At 42.0% G+C, this 21944-nt stretch overlaps 1 protein-coding gene across 4 annotated transcripts in view; it reads left to right on the top strand.

The window, feature by feature from the left end:
- Positions 1–21944, top strand: part of CRHR2 (corticotropin releasing hormone receptor 2) — a 159554-nt gene that overhangs the window by 43195 nt on the left and 94415 nt on the right. For 2 of the 4 annotated variants that reach the window (XM_054817735.1, XM_054817734.1), the window contains exon 3: positions 4732–4851. In XM_054817735.1, the coding sequence (XP_054673710.1) occupies positions 4732–4851 (120 nt within the window). Of the gene's footprint in view, positions 1–4110; positions 4590–4731; positions 4852–21944 lie in introns of those variants that run through there. The other 2 variants (XM_054817737.1, XM_054817738.1) reach the window with 2 other exon arrangements.

Genomic DNA, 21944 nt, shown 5'->3' with positions numbered 1-21944 from the left:
CAAATAAGAGATATGTTTCTTTCACGTCCTCTTCCTTCTCTTTCATCTTTCTCTCTGTCTGCCATTTTTCCATCAAAACCAGGGTAGGGAGTCCTTTCTTTGAGATTCACCTGAGTCTTTCCCTCACTGAGAACGTGATAAACATCACAAAGCGTTCATGGCATTTCACATGAACCTGCATTAGCTCCATAAGGGCCAGACAGAAGTGAAGTTCAACCAGAAGGCATTGTACTTGGCCTGCAGACCATAGCACACTTTTAAATCAGTTATTTGGGTATGTAGCTGTCTTGCTTATCTCCAAACACAGACTCATGACTGTGTTAACAGACCAATTTATAATGTTAGATATGAGTATGGATGTGGATTTACTGGGATTAAAAGAAAGAGACCTAAAGAGCCAATACTCAGACTGTGACTCCATGTTATACTTCCACATAGGTGAGGTAAAACCTGAAAACCAATGGAACTGAAGAAAGAAGGGTACTGGTGTGCCAGGTTGTTTGACAAATTATGTTCATTTCTTGTCCTAAGTTTTGTGTTGCATACCAGAAGAGATGGAAGACTTTTGTGCCTGGCAATCATGAGCTCTTTGCATCAATGGATAGAGAAATGGGTTATAAAACCATCACTGTAGTGGAAAAGAAAGGTGGATGAGGTACAGTGGGCTTTTCTTTCTCTGAGGAAGGGAAATGAGGAGACAACTGGTGCTTTTTTCTCTTTTTTTTTCAATACCCATCTTGGGTATTGAAATATATAGTGGTCTCTTGATTTTGTGGAGGTTGAGTGCCTGAGGAGAAGAGGTCCCTCTAGCAGTCAGCTGGGTCTGGGAGTCCTGCCACCCCACATGAACACGTGTTGGCTGCCTGACTCTGCACAGAGCTGAGTTTTGGTGTTGCAGGTTAAACAGCACAATGCCATCCTTGTCAGTCACCATTAGTGGGGCAAACTAAAAGCCATCCTCTGGCTAATTCTACCAACTGTGTGTCGGGTTGAGTTGGAAATTGAGAAAACTCTGTGTAACAGTGGTGCAAGGGTTGGCATACAAAGATTTCCATTACCAGGGAATATTGGATCCCATTTATGAGCAGAGCTCATTCTTTTAGTAGAAGAACTGTAGGTCACTTTACAATCTCTCTTCTGTAAAAGAGGCTTACTGAGCTCTGTGTGCGTTTACATGTTTATTTCTCTGTCTTGTTCACTTCCATAACCTTGCATATTCAGATGTTCTTACACAGGTTGGTTGTGCATGTGTCTTGCATACGCACCCAACGAAACCAATGAATACCTACGCATAGGAAGAAGCCCACTTTTAAGTTGACAAAGTTTTTCCGCCTGCCAAGTGCAATTACTAGCTTTCTTGGGTTGCTCAGTAATTTTTAAGGCAGATCTTTGCTACCTACTGCCTGGCAAGGTCTAGTAGTTATTTGTATCGAATGCATCATGGAGGGGTACTGCATCAGCAGTGTCAGCAGCTACAATACTTCTGTCAATCTTTCACTTAATTGCATTTGCTGCTTTTATAAGGAGCAACATTTTCACATCAAATGAGTCAAATTGACATGGACAGGATTTGATTAGATCCAGCCAGAGGCAAACGTTCACTAAGCAGTTAATGGTACCCAGAGAAAGTTGCAAAAGTAGCTTTTTGTCAAAAGGTTACGGTAGAACTGGGAAGGGATTATTAAACAATGGTGCTAATTTGTGGACTGAGGAATAATCAGTTATTTTCTTCATTCAGACTTACTCCTAGACAATTTATTCATCACCTATATATTTATTTTTGGGGTGAGTGGTTTGGGGTGTTAAATATATGGAATGTAATAGTATTATCTGTGTGATATGTACAGCTTTTGATTTTCTAAAGTTAGCTGAACTGAAAGGATGAAGGGAAGAATCATTTTAGATTGAAGATTTTGTAGCTCTTCTCATTTAAATGAAGAAATCATTCTCTTAATCCTGAAAAAATATTTAATTTAATTCAGGGCTGTTGTTTCGGGTGTTAACCACTGTAAAGAATAGTTTTAAAATGAACTCCAGCTTAGTATTCAACTCTGTAATATTTGAACCTTTTGAAAAGGTTTCCATTTAGGAAAGTGACACATTTACCAAATTTAAAAGTAGTTAATTTTTTGAAAATGTATTTCTTTTTGTAATTTATTAAAAGTGATGCATTCCTCCAAAAATTCAGGACACTCTAGTGCCCGAAGCCTCCAGCCAAGTTTTTGACTCCAGTGTGGTAGGTACTGCACAAATAGTGTGAGAAAATAGACAAGGCAGACGGTAGGTGAGAAATTAAGACTCTTGGCCAGGCTCTGTGATTTTCATCCTGCAGGGAGGCAGTAGAAGCAGAAGAAAGAAAAAAAAAAATCTTATCAGCATCCTGGACAAGTGCCCTACTCACTGATCAGTTAGTTCTGCCTCAATCGAAATGGCCACTGGGCTCAGTGATGCCATTGAGCACTTACAAATGCTGTCTTCTGAGAATATCTCATAGCCATCACTGAGAGGCTCTGCTTCAGCAACAAAAATAAATTTTCTGAACTCAACTGCACTATCAGGAAGAGGCAAAGAAACTTAAAGTGTAGAGTTGAAGATACTTCGATGGATAGATGTTTGTGAATTGCTTAGAGGTTTAGAGCACCCTTTATGCCCTTCACTTGAAAGTTCAAAAAATAGTGTTTTCTCCTCAAAGTCCCATTTAAAGACAACCGGTATGTTGCTGGTGATCATGTTATGTGAATGATGCTAAAGAAACTACCTCTTCTGCTTTTTGGGATTAGAGATGCGTGGGACAAAGACATCTGGTGGTGTTGAGCAGGATCAATTTGTTGAAATGCAGATTTCCAAAGAAGGGTTGCAATTTTGGGAACATTCACTTGGGAAGGAGATCATGGCTTCAGAGAGAGAAACAGAGATGTATTCACTTGCCTCAGAATATCATGCTGCCTGGAAAGTTAGGACACTTGTTATTTTTGTGGGGTTTTACATATTTTAAACAAAAATACTCATCCCAAAGCCACAATGGCACTCCTCCCCTCTCCCCCGCATTGCAATCTGAAAATGTTAAAAAATCTCCAGATTCTCAGATGGCAAAACAGCTTCCTGGATAGTTCTCTCATCACTGCATGTTATTAATTTATTTGCCCTTCTAACCCAGTGATTTTTTTTTTTTTTCTTTTTCCTTTCTTTGGATAACATGAGAGTTGAGAATAAAGCCCTTCAATCTTAAATATGAGTAAAGAGAAAGTCCAGGTCATTGCAGGGTGGGAGATAGATGTTATTGGAAGTCCTATACCACTGCTTTGAGCTCAGTGTAAGCACCATGTCTAATCTAAAGCTGTGAACACAGACTGTAAACATGATCTCTTTTTTTCTGTCAAAGCTTCTTGATTGTCCTTGCCTTCTGCTTCTGCATTCATCTCTGCTACTAGTATACACACTGATCTTGCTTTTCTCCCTTATAAGTCAGTTTTCCATTTGCTTCCTAAGGTCCTTCTGAATCCTGGATGCTAGATGATTGTCCTTAGCCCTGCAGGGAGGGCTATCTCTTTTTTTCATACAGATTTCCTCATATACTAATGTAGCAAGTCAGAAAGGCTGGTTAGGTCTAAGCTGCTCTCCAGCGCGTCCCACAGTGACTGAAAGATGTGTTGTCTCTGTGCCTTGCTTCACCCAGGCTGGGTTCCCAACCCTTCTCTCCCCACTCTGCCTCTCCTGTGGGTCATTACTGCAGATTCCTTTGTTCTGATGCCTCCCTTCTATCAGACCATCTCCCTCATCCCAGCTTTTATTATTTCTCTTCTTTCTCAAGGTCTGCTCAGGATCCAGTACTGCAGCTACTGGACCGGGTCCCTTCTTCCCCTTCCCTGTCCAAGCATCTCTGCTCATCCTCCGTTCCACACAGTAAAGGCAAGAATTGCTTTGCTTCACAAAAAGCCAGAGGAGTTATATTCATCTGATGGCTTTTCCTTTTCTCCCTGGCTTTAATTTGCAGCGAGTATTTTTGCAAAAGTGCTCATCCCTGAAGCTAACAATAAAACCGTCTGTCTGTGTGTGTGTGTGTGTGTGAGAGAGAGAGAGAGAGAGAGAAAGTGAGAAGAGGGAGGGAGAGAAAGCAATACAACAGTCTGGCAATGTGCGGCGGCATTGGAGAGCTGCTAGACCAGGGAAGCTGGCTAAGAGACGCAAGCCCCTTACTCCGGGCTCAGTGTGATCCCATTGGTTCCCCAGCCGCTGTTTTAAAGCAAAGAAGAGCTTGGAGGATTGAACTGCACAGCCAGACGCAGACTCTCAGCCAAGTTGTCAGCACGCTGGGAGGAAGAGAAGCTCACACACACGAGATTGCAGGGTGTCCGCAGCTTGATGTTCATTTGTTTCCAGAGGGGAAGAAAGGAGAGGGGACAAAAAAAATCAAAACAAAACAAAAAAGGGGGAAGGAGCCTGATCCAGTCCAGCAGTCCCGGGGACAATAATGGATGTGACCATATCTCAGTTCATCTTAGAAGAATTTGATGTCAACTGCAGCCTCCTGGATCGTTTACAAGAGACTTTTTTAGAGAGTTCATCTATTCCTTTCCTGGGCTTTGATGGTAGGAAACATTACCTAGCGCAGGGCTTGGAAAAGCTTTATAAGTGCTAAGATTCGGTTTGCTTTGTGATGCAAAGTGTGTCGCTTTTGTGCTTTCTCAACTGTTTCTTCTTCCCTTTCTCTCTCCTTTTTTAACGCAAAAGGTCCGTACTGCAATGCCACAACTGATCAGATCGGGACCTGCTGGCCCAGAACCTCTGCCGGGGAACTAGTAGAGAGACCCTGCCCGGAGTTCTTCAATGGGATCAAATACAACACCACAAGTAAGTACAAACTCCTTTCCTTCTCCCACAGATCTGGTGTTGAGAAGGCACCCAGGGAGACCAAATATATATTTTCCATTAAAAAATAAATAAAAAAAAAAAAAGTGTTTGCCTGGGAATCAACATTTCCTCCAGATTCCAGCCTGTATATTCAAAATTCCTGCCTGGAATGATGCAAATTTCTGAAAAGCACAGACTTTTGGACACCAATTCCTCTTTACTTAAGTATAATTAGGTAGATCGGGCAAAAATACCTTCTGCAATCTAAGGAGGGTATACCATGCTTTGTGTGTTTGTTCATGTGTAGATACGTATAGCTGAATGTATTTGTAGCAATGCTTCAGCCATTCAGATAATTAAAGATCCTTTGACTTGTGAAGTACTTAGTCTTAACACCTAAGAACTGTATTTTGAGAGGACTCTCCCTTTGAGAGTGTGAACAGGGGGATAAACTGGGCTGGAAGTTGTATCTAACAAACAGAAGGCTGGGGTCTGGAATCTGTTTAGTAACTTCATCGGCAGTTGGCTTCTGAGGCTGGGGTGGCTGCATTATACTGCAAGGGAAACGGTAGAGGATATTATAAGGCAAATGATATTCAAAGCAGGGGAGTATGGGGGCTCCTTAGAAATCTCTTGGAACTGATGCTTTAGTCTTAGAGGTAAACAATCATGATGACTCACTAAAAATTTATTATTCAGGCTGTCGGACCCAGGCACTCATTTCCTTTTCCTTATCTGTCAATACTTTTTGGACCTTTCACTGAGAGTTTTTAACATATTAGTTCCAAATACGTGTACCCACTTGTTTGTCACTCATTTTTTCAGACTACTCAGTGTGCTTTTGACTGTGGGGACATGTCATTCCATGTTTCACTCTGAACTGTTGCTCGGATGTTAGTAGTCTAATTTTCGGATAGTGTTAATTTTGTGGGGCTAGCATTCTCAGTAAGTCCAGTAAATAAACGATGCTGTCATCTTAGACCTTATTTTTTAACTTGTTGAAAGTGAATTTTTTCTTTCTCCAGCTCTAGGTGTCCAAGGTCAGATAACTAGACAAAAGTTCTGTGTGTTTGCTATGCAAAACAAAGCCCTCTTCCAGATTTGTTCTTAGGGACCAGTTTCTGTCATCCTTGACTTTGACCAGAGTAAGGAGGTTACCTCAAAGAACTACAAGATCACCCTGAAATCCTATATTCTCTGACCTGGGCTCTTTGCAATAAAATAGGTGGGAAAATGTAAAGGGCTGGGTTCTGCTGTCTTTGATTATAGCAAATAGTCCACTACCTTTACAGTCTCAGATGAGATCAAAAGAAAATTCCTGAGAATTAAGGCAGCTCAGACAAAAGCAAGTGTGTCAGAATGGACCCCAAAAGAACAGCCATAGAAAAGGTGCCTCTAGTAAAATAATTTTTTTTCCATTTCCTTTTTTTTTTTTTTTGGTGGAGCATGTTATTATTTCCACTGCCTTATTTTTGTTTCTCCAAAAGGAAAGAAGGAAGGAAAATAAAGAAATGCATTATGGATAACTCCTTATTTATATCATAAACACGGTGGAGAGAATATAAATGCTTTTCTTTTGTATAGAAGAAAAAGATCTTGAATGCCTCATTTTATTCTGATAAACATTGTTAATACTTTCACTAGTTCATCGACGACCTGATTTAAAGTTCTTTCCTGCTCCTCTCCTCCTCAATGGTGGCTAATGCTTGTATTACAGTGCTAATAAATTTTCTTGAATTCATTACTCTTAAAACAGTGGCATGTTAATTAAATAAAAACTAATGAAAATATGCTATTGAAATGCTGAAGCATTATTATTCATAGTCTGGGGAAATGGACATTTTTCTCCTTTCACCATACAATGTGAGTAGTCATGTTGAGCAAATATATGTCTGCAGGACTGATTGGTAGGGCGTACTGGTGCCCAGATGTGGTAGCGTATGTAGCTTGCAATAGAGAACTAAAGTACGCTGAAGCCACAGCAGGTGGCTTTCAGTTGATCTTACACTCTTTCATGTGTGTAGTTCCTCCAAGTTGTGGGGCAGAAAAGGAAGGGAAGGACTCTATTGAGGCTTGAGTCAACGTGTAAAATCAGTAGCTTCTTGGGAGATAGTAGTTGGTGATTTAAGGCTTGGGAAAGCAGTAGGACAGCAGGTTAAGATTCAAATACAGAGATGCAATCTCTTTTGTGATTTGAAAGATGTGGCAACTAGTACATGCAAAACATGCCCAAAATTTGGGAAGGTCAAATACTGACACAGTCTGACTACTTTTACTTGCGTGATTTTGCCAGATTAGTTTGTGGGCTGAGTAGAGGGCCATTTATAGTGGGACTCAGTGTGCTAAAAACCTATACCGTGCACCTCGTGCAGATAATAAAATAAGCACAGACAACTGATAAAAAACGGGAAATGGATCTTGCAAATTTCAGAGGTGAATAATCCAGCTGCAAAGTGAAGCTTTGATCGGGAAATGGCTTGGATCAACATAGCATGTCTGCCTAGGATGTGTAGTGTAGTTTTGTCCTGTTTTGGTTTGCATTTTGATGAGGTAAAAGGAGAAATGACGGGGTGTAATATTTTACTGAATTATTCTTGAGAGTGAAATCAGACAAGTCCAGAAAAAGCACCGTGCAATGCCTTTTTTTAACTAAGGGCTTACCCAGTTCTAGCTCGTAACTCAGCTATTTATTATACTGTCATGCATCCCATGTTTGCGAGCTGCCATCTTTTGGGAGCTATAGCGTGTCTTTAGTTTGGTTTTGTATGGCTGTGACTATATTTCTCATTCTAATGGGTATAAAACTTTTGGATCAATTACAATAATTTTTTTTTTCTTTAGAAATTAAGATCTCAAAGATTCCAAGTTCCTACCAGTTTCATAAAAGTAGCTCATCATCTGGAGGGAATGAACCCAGTAGCATTCGCCATAAACAAAAGCTTTTGCATTGTAGATACTAGAAAATCCAGACTCGGAAGTGCCCAAACTGTATGAAAATCTTATACCAGACTCCGTCAAGGACAAGACACTGATCCATGGCAAACCAGGCTGCCCAAGCTCTGGTACTCATGGGGCTATTTCTGCACCTTATTGTAGTCTCTGTGCGCGTGGTGTATGGAGTTCAAGACAAAATGCGACAAGTAGGTTGCTCCGCAGATCAGCTCATCAAAGGCTTTGTATGGATCTACCCTGACTTAGTATCCATCTCGTCAACTAGCATACTTTGATTGTCGCTCTGTCGCACCTCTGAGTGCTCGGATGGGGAATGCTATCAAACCCTGCAATATGCCAGCAAAATTTAATGAAAGGGCATTTGAGTCAAAAAACTTAAGAACAATAACTGATGCATAAAATATCCCATCCTGTTTGCCACTATAGAATAAACCGTTTGCATAAAATATTTCCATTCTAACTGCAAAATATTCCCGTGGTGATTTTGTGCGTGTCTGTGTTTCTGTGTGTCTCTTGGGAACTGCTGAGTGACTCAGATAAGTTTCAGCTGGATTCATAAAACAAAGTCTGTCAGTCTGTGAGTATTTTTCATCTCTGACACTTTGTTATTTTGGTGATTTTTTTTCTCCCTCTTTATTTGGGAAATAAAGTCTTGCTGACAAATCGAGATCTGGTTACCCTGTAGTGTGATTTGTGAATATAGGCAAAGTGTTCTTTGACCAAGGATCTGAAAATTATGCCATCCACTTACAACTTTGCAATTTTGCAGCAAAGCTTATGTATTATTCTCAAAGGGGAAAAAAAAAAAAGAAAAAAAGGGAAAAATATATGTGTTTGTTGGTGCAGTGTGTGGCTGTGCACTTGTCTCCGCTCAGGATCTATATTTAGCTAAAGATGACAATATCATTGCTGCCCTCTAGATGTGTTTATGCTTTAACAGTGTGAAGCTTTTATTCTTGTTTTAGGAAACAGATTAATTCACTTATTAGGATATCCTGAAGCTTGATTAATTCAGCAAACGGCAGTAATGAGACTCCTTTTGCTGCTTGCAAAAACGTGATGATTTACTTGCAGCATGTTACAGGCTAAAGTATGTCTACTTTAGCTCTTTCCTTTCCATACAAATTGCCCTGTGCAATGGGGAAATCCAGGAATAGATGTTCATCTGACGGACAAAAAGTGTTGACTCTTGTAGCCATAGCTGTCTGATTTGAGTTTGTCTACATAGCCAGTGCAGCAGAGGGGTATTCTATGGTGAGACCATCAGGGGCTGGTCAGCTTGGTTTGTGCTGCTGCATGCAGGAGGTGGAAGCGTTGGAAAGCCTCTGGCTTGCAGATTAAGACACACAAATCTAGGTATTTCCATGTAGGTATCAACAGCTAATTCAAGTATCTGAATTAATAATATCAAGTATACGAGTTAGTGGAGCTCTGATTGATACAGGGGATAAAGCCTAGAGAGTTACTCAGCTCAACCTAAACGTACAGATCAGTTCAGGAACCCATGCAGAAGTGCTAGTGCCACTTGATATGTCCCAGGGTATCTTGCCTGGTACCTAGTTCCTGTTTCAGAGGACCCAGCCCTTATGTAGGTTTGTATCTTCCAGGCCACATAGGTGTTGCAGATACTCTAAGGCAAATGATACGATGGCTGTGTTTAGGCAGGTGAATTCATCCCTGGGTATCTGTTGAGCTGAACTGAACCCACACCTGGGGATTGACGTTAGGAGGCCAGACTGCTTTTGTGATCAACAGGAACAAAAGGTCTCTATAGCTCTAAGTCCCTCTCTGCAAATTCCCCCCTCTCTTTCTCAGTGTAGGAAAGCTCTTTGACTGAGATAGCCACTTCAGATGAGTGCTTTGGGTATTGCAAAAAGCATCCTCATCTTCTCCAGGGACTATGCTGCTGAAAACAGGCACATAAGCACTGCTAACCTTGCACTGATGGGGATTTGGTCCTTCATTGCCTACTCTGTGTTCTGTACACCGTGGTGTACATACTATGACCTGGAGTGCATCAAGCAGGGCATCGCTAGCCAGTCAAGGGAGATGATTGTCCCACTCTACACTGTACTGGTGCAGCCCCACCTTGAGTACTGCGTGCAGTTTTGGGCACCTCAATGTAAGAAGGACATCAAACTATTGGAGTGTGTCCAGAGGAGGGCGACCAAGATGGTGAAAGGTCTTGAGGGCAAGACTTAAGCAAAGAGGCTGAGGTCACTTGGATTGTTCAGCTTGGAGAGGAGAAGGCTGAGGGATGACCTCATCACAGTCTGCAATGTCCTCAAGGGGGGTAGTGGAGGGGGAGCTGCTGATCTCGTCTCTCTGATGACCAGCAACAGGGCACGAGGAAGTGGAATGAAGCTGCATCAGAGGAAGTTCAGATTGGCCATTAGGAAAAGATTCTTCACTGAGAGGGTAGTCAGTCACTGGAACAGGCTCCCCAGGGAAGCGGTTGCGGCACCAAGCCTGTCAGAGTTCAAGGAGCATCTGGATGATGGTCTTTTAGTCATATGGTTTAGTTTTAGGTAGTCCTGTGAGGACCCTTATGGGTCTCTTCCAACTTGAGATATTCTACAATTCTGTGATTCCTTGGTGGCTCTAAAACCAGCTGTCTTGTTGCGAATGATTTGGAGAGGGTTGGTGATTTAGCAACTGGACTGTTGTTCACCTGGATGGGCATGGGAGAAAGAGCTATTGGCACAAGTATCACTGTTGTACCTATTGACATGGCTTACTTCACATTGAAAGAAAAATTCCTGCAGTTCTTTGTTGTCTCATCTTGAACAGAGGCAAATAATCTTCTGTGTGTTGAGGGAAAAGTGAAGAAATGAATTAATAGCTCTTCCGTTTTTTGTCTTCCCTCTTTTGAAAGGGGTTAAATAGATGATTTAATTTTTAAAAGAGCCAAAGAGCTAATTTTCATAGGTTAAACAGCCATTCTTTTATCAAGATCTAACCTCTGCTGCTTTTCTTTCTGATTAATTATTGTTCAAAGTTCTTCTGGAGTGGTGGCTTCAGTTTGCATATAAAACATGAGCCTCGCTTGGAAATCATTGGTCACAGGGTCTTGTGTAAGACCTGTCCCGATAATTACAGAAATGTGCACTTTTATAAGTGGCTAGCCTAGAGGCTCAATTAACATTTTCACTTGTGTTTTATCTTGTGTATTTTAGTGTCTTGGCACTTCTGTTGATCGCATTAGCATGACTTACTTTTTCCTCAGAGCTTATTCTGGTTTGATTTCTAAAGGGTTCGTTTTTGAAAGCTAAGTCCTTTTGTAAAAGACAGAGACCTTTTATGCTTTGGTGGCCTTTCATCTTTATTGGAGAGAGAGAAATAAAGTGCCCATCAACGCAGCCTTGTAGGCATGAGTGGTGATTTCTAGAGGTGCAGCCGGATGCGGTGAGGAGATGCAGCTGAGGTGTGGGCTGGGGAAGAGGACAAGGTGAGAGGACGCATCCCAGCCCGAGAGGCAGCAGATGCTAAGCAGTTCTGGCACATTGCCATTTGGATTGAAGGGCTTTATATATTTAAAACACATTTCTGAAAGAAGAGTTTCAAAGATCGAATACACAACTTTCTGTTTTTGCTAGGCAATGCATGTGTGTTTTCAGACTCAGAAAAGTATTACGAAGTCCTAAAACTACTCCCGTCTCATCCCTCTTCTGTAACCTTGTTAGATGTCCAGAAAGCTTTTATTCCACTGGACATGTGGGGTAAGAAAAGATGTTTTATAGCCAATTTTAAATATGGACTCACTACAAAAAGGCTGTAAAAAAAAAAAAAGTCTGCAATCTCACAGAAGCCGTGTTTTAGCCATCCTGGGGTGACCAACACAATATTTGTCAGCTAGGGAGTCAAGAGTATATGAAACTTAAAGGAAGGAGACAGATGAGAAGCAAAACGAACACAGCAGAGGAAAAAAAGAAGGCTGGAATTGGAATTCTGAGGGAGGGAATAAAACATAGTTTTTAAGCTCGTAAAGCTTCTCTCTGAGATCAAATCTGCAGTTCATTAGGTCAGCTTGACTTCAATAGCACTGTATCCAGATTAACATTTCAACCATCTTTGTTCATTTTCTCTTGTTAGTTTAGGTTGAATTCTTCCACAAATACAGCAGTGGGCAACTCTTGATTTCAGTGCATGCACAGATGGGACAGGCTTTACTTTTTTTCCTCAAGTTTTTCTTTTTTTCTTTCCATTGTGAAGCATAATTTGTGGTAAGAGATCGCTCTGATTTTGCAGTGTGGAAAAAAGAACGTTGCCAACACTATTTAAAAGGAGGAATGAAAATAACCCATCTTTCTTGCTCCCACTACTATCGTGCTGTGAAATGTGTGATTTCTTCATTGAGCACAGAACAGAAGTTAATTGCATGTAGTAAAATAAGAAGATTGTTAATGTTACTTCAGTCATGTTCAGGGACCTTTTCTCCAGCTGATTAAACACTGATTAGTATTTTTGTTCCTCACTTGTTATGAGGTGGCTTTGCTATGATCCTATTGTGTCTGATTGGGATTCTCTTAAGTAGGCTTGATTTTTGAGGCAGATTTCACCCATTTCCCAGAGCCAGTAGTTGCTGCTGCTGTTCTGCACCAAGCCCAAGTGGTCCTTTGCCAAAGTCAAGGAGACCTGACAGCAGTAGCAGGAGGCCCAGTCCCTTACTTTGCCCTTTGGCGTAGCGACCCTGAACTTGTGGCCAAGGGGTCATCACCCAGGATTGCTAGGCAAAGCGGCTTGTTGCAGCACAAGAGCCATGATGGGTCTCTGAGACGGCTCTGAACCTTGAGGGTCAGAAAACACAGGGTTCTCCACATTATTTTTGGAGGCTTCCGTGACCCTTTCTCTAAGGAAGCTGCCCCATCCACTTCTCTGTCACTTGCATCAGATAGTGAGCTGTTGTCTAAGGTGACAGTAACTACCAGCTGGCAAACAGATGGACTGAGGTTCAGTTTCTTCCCCCAAGTTAGGAATTAGATGATACTTGCAAAATCACGTGCTTCTGGGGCCAGGAGAGGAGTGGAAGAGGGAATGGCTCAGGAACATATGGGGAAGGGAGAGAAGCAAAAGCATCACAAAGGGAGACAAAGCAGGAAATCCTCATCTTACGATGTCAAAATGGGAGGAAAAGTCCCACCCAGCTACGTCTAGTGTGGGGACTCTTGTGAATGTAGGATTTCTTGTTTTATTGTGCTTTATGACCCATTTTCCATCCAGCCAAGCTGTGGGAGGATGAGGTCTGAAGCCCTGCTGCAGAAGGTGGAATCAGGCTGTTCTCTCCAACCACTGAACACTTGAGACTGTCTGCGACTTGCTCAGTTTCAGCCTCTGTGTTTATTGGCACAAAACCTTAGGGAGAGTGTCACTGAAGGAATGGTCACCCGTAATTCCTCCTCTCAGCCACAGGGTGTCACTTAAAGTGCAGGTAAAGTAAGTGTCCAGAGGCATCTGCACTGAGTCACTTGGGGGTGGAAATGATGGATGGGGTGAAAGAAAAGTGGTGCAAATAGTGGTCCTGGAATTTGTCCTGCTCTAAGTCCTGACAGTGCTGCTTCTGCAGCTTCCACATCCTGTTGGGTGGTAAACCAGTCTCACTGAAGTGAACTGGGGACAAGGACAGAGCATAGGAGGAGGTTGAGGATGTTCTGGAAGGAACCCAGCTCTCCCTGCCTTTGTGGATCACTTGCCTGAGAGCAGGTCACTGGCTGATGGTAGGTGGTTGGTGGCGGTTTCATCAGGGCTGCTCTGAAAGGCTAAAGGAAGGGAAGTGCTAAGCTTTGTTCCCAAGAAGGTGTGTGTTATGTTAGAAGATGTGGAGCTACGCAAAGCATAATGTAACCATTGAGGGGTGAAGCATCTCTATAATGCTACAGGGATTCCTCCTTGCTGTATACACCAAGTTCTTTGCTGTACTGCTTCCTATTGCTGATCTCACCTGCCTGAGTCCTGTCCCCTGGTACGTACTGATAGATTCTCCCTGTGGACCCTCAGGTACCTGACAGATGCTCTAGGTGCTCCTGCTTAACAGTAACAACACATAGGTACAATAACAGTGGGACAATACCTTCCTCAGCTGTGACTGCTGAACTTGCCTGTTGCTCATGGAAAGAGTGTTCTGCAGATCAGTAAGTCTATTGACCGGATTTAGGTTCTTTGTATTTCTTCAGTGTCATGGAAGTATCTTTGCTGTTCATGTAATGGTGAATCTTTGCAACTTCTGTGGCTTGGAAGAACAGTACATCAGGCCGTCTCCTGGTCCCAATAAAGTCCTCAGATTCTGAAAGTCACGCAAGACTTTGCTCACGGTCTTCTGTCCTGTGAAAGGCAAACTCTTACTCAGTTTTGGACCCCAACATTGCTTGTGACTTGACATCCAGATTAGAATAGCCACTTTTAGTAGTTTGGGAAGGCAAGGAGAAATATGTTTCCCATGGAAATTGGAGGGGAATGGATTTTTAGTAGAAATTTTCTTTTTTTCAGTGCAGTTTCATTCCCCTCAGATGTTATTCATGGAGTTTGTAATTGGTAGCTCTTGGGAAAAATTCATAAAATCAATAAAACTCAGATTGCTTTATGCTGACTTCTTTCTTTGCAGTGCTGGGAATAACAGAGGGCCAGATGCTGCTCCATATGAGACATGTGCAGTGAGAAGCAATCCATTGAAGCAAATGATAAGAACAGAAACTCAGTGTTTAAAAAAAAAACAGGAAAAAACTCTCCAGATCTCAAGAAGAGCTTTCCCTGGGAAAATGGAAGAAGACCAAACCATTCCCACTGCAATTGCATTGTCCAAAACCCCTGATGGTTGGAGAGCGCTGGCCATACAATGACACAAGAATTCATGCGGTTCTTTATCCTCCTGAGTCAGCTAGGGAGCAAATAGAAATTTGGAAAACAGAAAATGTGTTATGGAAATGAGACAAACAAAGAAAATAGGAAATTACTTTGCTAGTGCATCATCACCATTTATCTAAACTTAGATGCAAACTCCTAGTGATTCTTTTTCTCACTGCTAAGTGTTTTAATTTAACTTAATTATTGCTGAATTATGCCAGTAATAACCGAAACATCAGCATTTGTGTATTTCAAAGTACATGATGAACAGTCATTACTTCTTGCAGAATCTCCAGGCTTGCCACATTGATTGCTGCTTTTCAACTAGAGCAGCTAATGCAGAGTTTGGAAGCAGAGGGTATTTTCAAGGATCCTAGTTTCTGTGCTGATCTTAATATACTTGACCAACCAAATGCTCTGAGCTCCGCTTGGAAGCCAGTGGGGACAGCAGCTGTTTAGTTGCTGGGAATGGATTTCTAGGTGTCGTAAACTGGGGACACCCTATTCCTTTCCAAAATGATAGAGTAAAAGGCAGGGGATGATGGGGAGATGAAAAGCAGGGGCACTTCAGAGAGACCTCACAGTGTTAAGCTTCCATAGAGAAAGCACATAGCAGGTTCCTGCCTGGTAGGAGTTTGTTCTGTCTCAGGAGCTCTGGAGGGAGATAGAAAGACCCTTGTCTTGGGAAGCCCTTTTCTTCAAGGCCTTATGTTCCTGTTCTGAGAGCTCCCTGCCTCAGGACGTGGATGGTGACATCTTGGCTGGGAAGTTGCAGGGATTTGCACAGTCGTGCACCTGTCCTGTGAGTGGCGTGGGGATGTGTGGGGGCCAGGTAACACTGCCACCAGATCCCAAGACCTCTGGAGAGTGAACTCCTTTCATTCTTCCTTGTCAACACTTTGTACTGAAGGAAGCCAGGTTAATTTTGGCCATCGAATCTGATCTTCTGAATTTCCCACTTCTCATAAACCTCATATATAAACTCAACCATTTGCCCCATTACTGTGCCAATATTTAACAAATGTCTCCCTCTCGTTAGGCCTCTCTAAAAATGAACATTTCCACCTGTCAGCTGGCAGCACTTTGCCAAAGCTGACTGTGACTCAGGAAGCCTTCTTTGCAGCACTAAAATAAGAAGGCTTTTGCTTTGTTTTGTTTGAGAAGTGAGAGAACAAAGTACTATTTGGATCTGCCTTCTGTTTCAAAGCCTGAGTCTCAAAAAGGACAGGGATGGATCCAAATGCAGCTATGGTGGTGCATTGCATTGCCCAGTCCAAGGCAGAGAGGCTGTAGCAATACAAGTGCTGACTTTTGCTGCTGTTCTTATTCTTTCTTCGAGGAGAGCTAAAAGATCACCAGCAAGGTGTAATCTTGTAGTTAAGTCATCCCTATCCACCTACAAACCCATTCTCAGCCTGGCCTTGTCTTTTTCATCCTAATCTGTTCTTAATCCCTTCGTCTCTCCTGTATTCGCTGCACGTTTCTCCTGTAAAATAAATTCTGGCAACAATAATAACAGCAGTTTTATTCCCTCAGTGAGTGCTGAGGGGAGTACAAGGGTCTGTGAGCTGAACGGGAGAAGCGAGTGTGTCAGAAGAGTACAGGCACCGTAGTAGTGTGTTTCAGTTTATAATGTCATGGGAGCATATAAAATGCTTTCCTGTAGCTGGAAATATAATAGTTTGATTTTTAAGCGAATGGGTGTAAAGTATTTCCTAGAGATTCCTATTTTCCTGATTCTCTGTTAGAGCTCAGCTACAGATCCATGACTGAGTTACTGTGCTTACATCAGCACACAGACAAGCAGAGGTGGAACACTTGACCACGCTCATTCCAGTTACAGGGCCTGGAGAGAATTTGTGTTGCTATTTTTTCATCACTTCTTCAACGGGTTGGGTAACTGCATGCCTCCTGTCTGCCTTCAATGCATCACCTCTTCTAGGCTCTCTGTCAAAACCCCAGTCTCAGTTCCCCACTCCCTGCAGTAACCTGACTGACACAGAAGGTACCATGAGTGGGGTAGACACATGAAGGAGTCACTGATGCTCTGGGACCATATGGCAATCAACTGTGTGCACTCAGCTTCTGGGAAACCGGAGCTAAAATTCACCTTCTGAAATCTCAGGCAAAGAAATCGATTTCACCGTGGTCAGTCAGTTACATGTCCAAGTCTTTAGGTTCATGAGTAGCTTTGAAAACTTTACTCTGATTTTACCAGTACCTTCTGGAAACGAAGCATTTCTAGTGATTTTGAGGGCTGAGCTGAGGAAGTCCTGGCTTTGCTTGGTGAAAATAAACATGGTGTAGCAACGTGACATATTGCAAGTTGGACTAGATGAACTCTACTGCTTCTTCTAACCAGCATTTCAATGGTTTTGTGATAGCTCTACAGATTTCACATGGATCCTTCAGTGGTCTCTATCATCAATGTTTTGTTCTTCATGGACACCATGGACACCTGTGACATGGCACTTTGTAGTGATGTTTCTTAGTTTCTAAGACGCTTGAGTCATACGCAGAATATGAAGAATTTGTATTACACAACATGTAACAGAGCAAGAATAGTCTCAATCTCTTGTTTGGATTCCATACATCTATTGATGTGTAATGAGTAATTTTCAGGCACCATTTTACTTGTTTTACTTCATCCTTTGCTTGCTTTTAGGGGAATCAAGTGAGACTCACAGGGCACTGACCTTTGTCTAGTTGCCATGTTACCTTAATGAAAATCAGCTGGAAAAGGCAGGGCTAATTGCTTTGATTTAATCCTGAAATGTCGATGACTCATTGATGGCTCATTCAGAAAAGCAGATACTCCAGGTAGAAGGAACAGATAAAAATAGCTTTCTTGAGATGAAGTTAAGCAGTTTAAGTGCTGGAAGTTTTCAAATGTCTAGGTCCTGAGTATCGCATACTGCAACCAGCTCCTAGACAATTAAAGACAAAGTGTTGTGAGGTTAGATGGAAAGATGGCATGATGGAACACAGGTGAGGAATGGCTCAGCTAGTAGTGCTGAAGAATGTAGTGCATGAACCCTGATGGAGAGATGAGGCAAACATTAGGAGAAACACAGAAAGCATTTCTGGGGAAGAACTGGTGTGCCATGCAAGCTGGCTGTGAGGCAACAAACAAAAATATCCCAAAGATCAGTAGGTGAGAGAAGGGAATTGTTGGTTAAATACCAGATATAAAGAACAAGTGGAATACGTGCTGTACCACATCCAAGGCAGGCAGGATAGAATAACAGGTGCAATTACTGGCAGCACTGCCACCAGAGGCTCTGAGAAGACTGAAACTCAACAGAAGAAAATGTCAAAGCCAATGTATCTGTCTTGTAAATGAAAAGGCGATGTGCAGCTTGATTTTTAGCATGTTTGGCCTAAGTACTTTCTCTCTTTCCATGCTTCTGTGGGAAGAGGACTTTCCTTCATGATCTTTTCTTGCCACCTCTCCTCTGGCTTTCTTGTCCCCAGAGCTGGTGGGCAGGCAGGTGACAGGACCACAACCTTACAGCAGAACCGCTTTGGTTCTGAGTACGTTGCCTTGAAAGAGCGATTTTCGATGTTGATGAAAAGACTTGCCTGTTTGTGGCTTGCCTTGATCCATCTGGGACATGTGGGGGTGTTCTGGTGTCCTGTACAGTCAAGAGACAGCGTTTGTAGTTGTGCTAGTTTGAAAAGGATAGGAATAGGGTAGTTTCAGCTTGTAACTGTCAGAACAGACAGTAAATGAGACCTATTTCATACCCCACAACTAACCTCAGACAAGCTGCTTTAGTCTCCCGTCCTTTGGTCTTGCCCTTTGTAAAGTAACTCCAATAAATCAGGAGCTCTGAAGCCTTCCAACTCTGTAAAGACTTCTCTCCTGCTTTTTTGGTTTAGAGTGCAAAAAGTTCCCTGCTAATATGTCACCTCTATTCCTCAGTGTCATTAATTTCTATGGAGCTGAGCAGGACAGTTTTGAGGACAGAATCTGTGTTTTGCAGTCCTTTATGGGTTTGCATACAAAGACTTTCAGATGTGCAAAGTGCTAAGCAGGCAGTTGGATTTCAATATCTTAATATTGTTGTCTCCAGGGCTCTCTTTCAGCAATAAACCCCTTCTATTCTCAACACGAAAACACAAACCGAATGGAAAGCATCCCTTTGTGTGGTCTGGGAAAGCTGAAGTTACTGTAATTAACATCCAGAGTTGCAAAAATATCCATGAGCCTGGATATTTAATCTATGTAAGTGATCGCTACAGTTACCAATATATTTCTGTGTTTAACAATATATTTTCACAGTTATATCTCTTTATTTTCATGCCTTACTGTCTTGGTGCAGATCTGCTGGTCTGGAGCACCTGTAATTTTTCTGTGTGCCAAAGGAAATGCTTAGTTATCAAAATCACATTTATTCAGCTATTTGGTGCTCTTCTCTGCAATGCAGAGTTGTTTCCTAGGTTACATTTGCTAGTATGATACATATTCTGTTGTCAGATATCCCATCCAGTGGATTTTGCCTCATTCCTTGATCCAGTAAAGATGAATTATTGAACCATCCTGCTTTATCTGTGGAGATTGTCTTCATTTTCCATAAGCTGAGTTTAGTTTTTCCAAATAATTTCTTTTTTTTTCTGCAAATACACTTCAAATACATCATGCAACACTGTAGCACAAATGAAGAAGAGGAATTCAAAGTCTCAGGCAATGATGTGAGAAAGACAATATTTTAGAAGAAAACAGCCTTTGATCAGGCTCTGCATTGCCTTTTCATGCTAAAGCCAAAGTAGCGGTATATTGATTCTCTGAAGGCTTATTGCCTGTTTAATATCAGCCCCATGAATGCAGTTCCAACTTGTCTGTCCGTGAGCTATGCAGGTGTGTGACGTAGTGTCACTAGGGTCAGGGCAGTCCACAGGCGTGAGAAATGAAGTAGTAAGTCAAAGAAAGTGCAGAATCAGGGCCTCTGCTTAGGTGAGTAAGTAGTGGAAGGAGATACAAAGCTATTGTCAGGACAAGAGGTAAAAGAAAAGTAATGAAAACTAGGAATAGGGAGGTTTGGGTTTTCTACTGTGTGTTGTGGGGCTGTGATGCATCAGTGGGGCTGACGTAGCCTCATAGGGAAGCTGAGGATACTGTCCCTAACTGTTCATCCCAGCCCCAGCTCACAGACACTAATCTGTTCGAGTCAGCTTCTGGTTCGCTGCAGTTTACGGCAGGTATTTGCTATAAATCAGTGTGTTTTGAGTGCCTCTGGTTAATGGTCATCCCAGCTTTCTGTGCTCTGGGACAGGACAGGTAGCTAGAGCCAGTCGGATTTACCCTTGCAATCCTTATTTGTGCATGGATGTCATTAATTTTCCCCTCTGTTCAACCTTCACAGCTATTTCCATTGCCAGCAATGACTGAGATGAGCTAATTACACAGATTATGCAATTTTGTTGTACATAATACATATAATTTTGTAATGAAGGAGTAAGTGCTGTGTAGTAACAGTTCACGTAAACCTGCCTTTGACTACAAGGGTCTGTCGGGAAGCTTTGCAAGAGAAACTTTGCGTGAAAGAGTTAAATAAGTGTCAGATCATCGATAGGGAAAAAGATCTTGAGACGTTTCTATGTTCTTTTGGAAGCAAGTGCTAATATACCCACAAAAATGTTTTTTAATAAGTAGATTTCAGCTCCAGTATTAGCAATGTCCTGAACGCTTAGATGAATCTCGTGAAGGCATGCAAATGTAAATGATCCTTTGCAGTTTTAGAAGAATTTATTTCATTTTTTTGCAAGATTAGGCAAAAGATTTTTTTGTGTGCTTGTTGTGATACTGCAGTTTGTTACCATGTGGTTTGTTTGTTGCAGTATTTTTTGTTCGCTTCTTCCTGTATGGATGAGATTACTGATGATTATTGGTAGTAAAAGTTACCTTAATTTTGCTTGCATTGTTGTGGTGCATAGGGACCAGATCTTTTTTTGGTAGGCTCTAGACAAATCCTGGAAAACGCACGTTGCCCAAGGCAACTACTAGAGGCTCTAGAAGGCCAGAAAGTGTGAGAGAGGAAAGGGAGGAGGTGCGTTAGGTTTACACGGCAAGGTTTCGATAGCAGGGGGCTGCAGGAGTGGCTTCTGTGAGAAGAGGCCAGGGACTACACTCCATGTTGGACAAAGCTAGTTTCAGCTCTTTTTAAAATTAAGTTGTCTTTATATCAACCCACGAGTTTTTAATCTTATTTTACCCCCCTGTCCCGATGAGGAGAAGCAGGGAGTGAGTGGTCTGGTGGGCACCTGACCACCAGCCAAAGTCAACCCACCACAGGAGGGCATGAAATAAATGCAGCAAAATTAATTCTGACTTTCCCCCCCACCCCCCCACCCCCAAATTCTTAAAGCTTGGAAATATGGTTATGGAGACTGAATGCTACAGAGCAGAGGCTGTTCTCCTAGGGAAAGGCTTTCAGAAAGATGAACTGGGGCACTTGAATAGAATTTACAGATTGAAATTTCTATACAGTCTATCCAAGCTGACTTAATTTTCAGTGGCATATCCCACCTGGAATATGGAAGGAAATGAGTTATTTCTCTGAAGAACTGTGGGAGGGGATAGGTCTGTTCTGCAGTCAGAGGTGTGATTGAAGTCGTTGACTGTTAGAGATGCACCTAGCATGGCTCGACTTGGTACTTACAGCATTAAAGCTGATACAGCACAACCATTTGTTTCTGATTCTCTAGCCCAGCTAGAACTAAAAGGCGGAGATGTCGGTGCTTGGGTGTGCTACTGCAGTCTCCCTGCCCAGTTTGGCTTGGTTGTGATCCCATCGCTTCTCTGTAAATACTCCCTACAGTCAGGATTCTCATCCAGCTGTTTTGGTAGTGATCTCTGGCTGTATTTTAAGCCAGGTGTAAATGTTTTAAACTCAACACATGATTTATAGCTAAATACACTAACTGGTTTTCAGTCTCAGAAAACAAACAGGATTCAGTGTGCTGACTGAAAGACATTTTTATCTCTTAACAGCTTAGTGAAGTCATATGGAGAAATTCTGTCTGCCTGCAGCACATATCCTTTCCCAAAATAGAGACACCAGGCTAGACTGACTTGTTATTTTTACCTGAAGTTCTAGGTTGGTTGTCTTACTTCAAAGGATTTCAAAATTGATCTTCTTTCGTTGAAACCAAGTCACTGTTCTGTAGTAATTATCTTCATTCCCTACACATATTTTTAAACTTTCCTTGAGTTTCTGATATCATGTCCTATTTTAAAAGCTGAATGGATGTTTCGACCTTCTCTAACTTAGCTCCAAAGATGAGGCTCTCAGTTTTCAGAG

Source organism: Grus americana, chromosome 2 (assembly GCF_028858705.1).
Source record: "Grus americana isolate bGruAme1 chromosome 2, bGruAme1.mat, whole genome shotgun sequence".
NCBI lineage: Eukaryota > Metazoa > Chordata > Aves > Gruiformes > Gruidae > Grus > Grus americana.
The sequence above is the reverse complement of the archived record's forward strand: the minus strand, read 5'-3'. Positions and strand labels throughout refer to the sequence as shown.